This window comes from Octopus bimaculoides, chromosome 29 (assembly GCF_001194135.2).
Source record: "Octopus bimaculoides isolate UCB-OBI-ISO-001 chromosome 29, ASM119413v2, whole genome shotgun sequence".
NCBI lineage: Eukaryota > Metazoa > Mollusca > Cephalopoda > Octopoda > Octopodidae > Octopus > Octopus bimaculoides.
This window is the reverse complement of record NC_069009.1, coordinates 1,299,943-1,304,405: the sequence shown is the minus strand read 5'-3', so window position 1 is coordinate 1,304,405 and position 4,463 is coordinate 1,299,943. Positions and strand designations below refer to the sequence as shown.

At 38.0% G+C, this 4,463-nt stretch overlaps 1 protein-coding gene and 1 long non-coding RNA gene across 2 annotated transcripts in view; both read left to right on the top strand.

Annotated features, from left to right (window-relative positions):
* Positions 1–1,953, top strand: part of LOC106873441 (uncharacterized) — a 3,475-nt gene extending 1,522 nt beyond the window's left edge. The window contains exons 2-3 of the long non-coding RNA XR_001409873.2: positions 246–668; positions 812–1,953. This is a non-coding gene — a long non-coding RNA (uncharacterized LOC106873441). The remainder of the gene's footprint in view (positions 1–245; positions 669–811) is intronic.
* A 1,872-nt stretch (positions 1,954–3,825) lies between these two features.
* The window catches only part of LOC106879001 (zinc finger protein 22-like), a 10,947-nt gene continuing 10,309 nt past the window's right edge, over positions 3,826–4,463 (top strand). The window contains exon 1 of the mRNA XM_052977820.1: positions 3,826–3,907. Coding sequence (XP_052833780.1) covers positions 3,826–3,907 — 82 coding nt within the window. The remainder of the gene's footprint in view (positions 3,908–4,463) is intronic.

Below are 4,463 nucleotides of genomic sequence, written 5' to 3'. Positions count from 1 at the left end.
TATGTGTGTCTGTGTTTGTCCCACCCCACCCCAACATCGCTTGACAACCGATGCTGGTGTGTTTATGTCCCCGTAACTTAGCGGTTCGGCAAAAGAGACCGATAGAATAAGTACTAGGCATCCAAAGAATAAGGCGGTGCTCCAGCATGGCCACAGTCAAATGACTGAAACAAGTAAAAGAGTAAAATAATAAAAGAGTTATGTCTTACATTTTTTTTTCTTTTTTTTTTTTACTATAACTTCAGATTATCTGGTGATATTGGCATCTATGGATGTTTTTACATCAGCAATACTTAAAATCTGTGAAAGACTAAAGAAAGACGCTACACAGAAAGCATATATAACAGTTTTGTGGTTTATAGCAACGTTTCTCTGCTTCACTGGTTTGGAATGTTTACAAGATGAATTTTGCCTTCTTGTTAAATTTGGATTGCAAAGGAGTTTGCAGAATCTTCAGACAGCAGTGAAGAAGAGAATTAATGGAAATATAGAAGTAGAAATATAAGTTTTTGTTACCAATCGGCTGCATGAAAAAACGAAAAGATAAACATCTGCATATTTTGGTGATAGAAGAATAAATACGGAAAATGAATTATGTGAAAGCAAGGTTGAATCTGAAACCCAATCTAAAAGGATTGATTCTTCTGCTGCTACAGAAGAAGGAACAGGTAAGATATCATACCATTGTGATATCTGTAAGAGGATATATTCTCAAAATGATAGCAGGAGAAAGATAATGCCTAGAGATTGTATTCTTGCATTTTTCAGTATTCTCTCTGTCTTACAATATTCTTGTTTTCTATCTTTTCAGATGATGTTGCCCTCTACTGATGGTGTCAGTTACTGTGGGAAACCTGCTTAACATCTTCTCATCCAAGACAGCATTTGCACCAATTCCACGAACTAATTAGGTGAAATGTTTCACAAATCACTTGGCTCAGTGGTACAGCATGCTTAATAGGAGTTCGAGAAGTATGGGTTTGATTCTCTGTTGCAGCTTGCTATGCAGTTTTTGCACTCAAGAAGACCTGTCCTCCACAGCAGAAGTGTTATGGCTGCATCACCTTGTGAAGAAGATTGGCCTGCAAGAGTCCTGTGCCAATACCACAGAAAATGCACTTGTATTGGTGTCATGTGAAATCACTCGTGCTGGTGGCACGTTGAAAGCACTCGGCACACTGTAAAGCGGTGTTGGGAAGAACATCCAGCTGTACAATCCAAGCCAAATCAAACTAGAACCTAATGCAGCTTCCCAGCTTCTTTGTTCTCGTCAAACCGTCCAACCCATACCAGCATGGAAAACAGGTGTGAACCCTTTAGTGTTCAGATTACTCTGTAAAATGTTCTGTTTATTTATTCATATCATTATCCCAAAGCTTTGAGGTCTGAATGATGTGATTGTTTATTTTCAGAATGTCAGTGTGGAGTAGGTTTGTGAGGAGCAAAACATGGCCAGTTTGAATGTAAAACAGGCAGAATATTTGAGCCACTCATATCTGGCCCAAATACTTTATCATTTCCATGTTCAAACTAGCCAGATTTCACTCTTTGTACATACCCTACAATGTCATTTTGAAAATATACAATCATGTCATTGAAATCTTAAAGCTACCAGATGATGCATGAATAATTAAAAGCAATGTGAATAAACAAGCATAACACTTTGACAATAATCTGAATGCTAAATGGTTAAAGAGTGTGATGAATAAGTTTATTTTCTGACAAAGTCACCTTCCGAAATTCAGTGTCTTGCCATGAATGAAAAGGCATAGGTTGTACAAAGCTAAAGATCTCTTGTATTTTTTTGTCTGTGGTTTCACAGTATCTCTGGCTTTCCACAAACTTGCTACATTTGCATAAGGATAATGGTTCTGTTAAATATCTTTGAATGTATGTTGTCCAATGGAAACTTTGCCTATTGCTAGCCTGCGCAATTAAATGTACTTTTTAAAATTTTTGTCTTCAAAGCACCAATAATAATTACCCTCCACATGTTGGTGAGTAATTAAGTTACCTTTTTGGGAGGATTATTTTACAACTGATATCACAGTGAAATGGATTCTTTCATTGTACGAATATATTTATGTGTTTTCAAGTGACCGGTTTCAGAAAATGATACGCCACAGATATCTCAGCAAAACGTATTTTTTCTTCTTCTCTATGCATACGTTTGTGAGATGTTATGGTACTGATCTGAACGATGTACCATAATTTTGACAGTAATATGGCTTCTCTTTGATTCGAGTGCATATATTTTTCAGTTAGGCATTCGTATTGAGAGTGATTTACCACAGATCAACAGACACCACAGTGATCTACTTTATCCCTTTATGAATACAATAGTGTCTAATGAGGTTATATTTTTGAGGAAATCTCTTCTTACTGAACCTTCTCTCAGTTCAATTTCCATAATTATTCTTCTCTCACCACAGTATACAGATGCTTATCGTTTCTTCGTAGTTGATTCTTAAATATTTATACTTCCAATGTTACCGCTGTAAAGTGGTTGGCATCAGGCGGGGCATCCAGCTATAGAAACCAAACCAAATCAGACTGGAACCTAGTGCAGCTTGCTAACTCTGGTTGATCCATCCAACCCATGACAGCATGGAAAATGGACGTTAAAGGAGGATGATGATGTTAAGTTCTTGTCGGCTGTGGTCTTGTGATCTTTTTCAACATGTATAGCCATAGAAACTACTCTGTAATTTGTAATGCACATTTAATCTGCATACAAAGTCCATCTTGCTGACATTATATACATTAACAAATGTTGCTATTAGTCTCAGTCCAGAAAAGTTATCTTACAGTAATTCTACCACAGATTTATATCTCCGAGTTTGTGTCTGGTGTATATAAACGTTTTCCTTTCATTTTTGAAGCTTGATAAATATTGATGGTGTATTTGATGTGAATCTTATCAGATAATCTGAAATATTAAGCAGTGTTAGATACAGAGGTTTCATAAAATGTATACACATGCACTTGTATGCATTATACATACATAGAGTAAAGGGTGAAGACTCTTCAGTTATAAATGACCATGGGATTGCACCTCTGAGACAAAAGTCCATGCAAGGTTGCTTATGGGAGATCAGCAGTCGCCCATGCATACCAGCCTCGCTTCTCCATGCGACTGTTATTAATCCAAGAGAAAGGCAACTTGGCATCAGTGAAGTGGAAAAACACAAAATAAAGTGTCTTGCTCAAGAACACAACACACAGTATGGGCTGGGAATTGAACTCCCTATCTCATGCGCTAACCACTGAGCCATGCACCTTCACATGTACAAACAAAAAGTACATTAGGTGGTATCGAAAGGTTCCCAAACTAGTTATGTTTCATGGTACTTTGTTTATAGACCATCTATTTTTACCTGAATTGTAACATTATCTCCTTTGAAATAGTCACCTTGCACAGCAATACTCTGGTCCCAGAATTCTTACTACATTTGGAACTCAGCCTGGAAGTTATTTTCCTTAAGCGAGTTGAAGACCTAGATCTCAACAACTGTGTTAAAACGGCGACCTTTCTGCTGCATACTGATCTTGGGAAGGAGATGAAAGCTGGCAACTGCTAAATCTGGTGAATAGGGTGGGTGCGGAAACGATACCATGTTGGTTTTTGGCAAAAAAAAACTTACAAGTGAGGAGAGCTTGATGGCAGGATGTGTTGTCATGAAGAAACCAATTCTTCCTGTTCCATAGATCTGGTCACTTTTGCTGAATTTCGTCCCTCAAATGCTTCAAAACACCATAGTAGAACTCTTCGAGTGCTGGTCTAGCCTGGGGGACGCTCTTGATTGAGCTGTGGCTACTCAAAACATGGCGTACGACCCACATTGCCTTGATGCCGTAGGCTTGCCAAAGCATGCTCGATGTCTGCAGAGCAGGCTTCCCAATTATGGTAATATTTTTCCTTAGTCAGACCTCATTTTCAAGGTAGTGATGCTCACCTACATCCATCGCTTTATATCAGGAGAAGGAAACACAATCGCATATATTTATGTATAACTGACTTCTTTCAATTTTTGTCTACGAAATCCACTCACAATGCTTTGGTAGGACTTGGGCTATAGTAAAACATCGTTTGCCCATGGTGCCGGGCAGGAGAACTGAACACAAGCACCTCTGGTTTGGAAATAATAAACTATTTAACTATGAAGCTACACCTACCTGGAAATTACATTAACAGTACCTGTCTTTGGAATATACAGCCAATTCGGTTGACCGAATATTGAATCCTTGTTGTCAAAAGGTGGAAATCCATCACCATTATAAACATAAGTTGATCAAGATCGAATTTTGATTGGCTGAAATATACTTGATTGTCTCCCTTCGCCTTCACTCTTAGGTTGCGTATTATTCCACAAACGTTTGCTGTCCTTACTTCCTTTCTTTCATTAACACGGTGGATTATTACCAACGGAATGGGAAAGATATAAACTATCATTCCCAATATC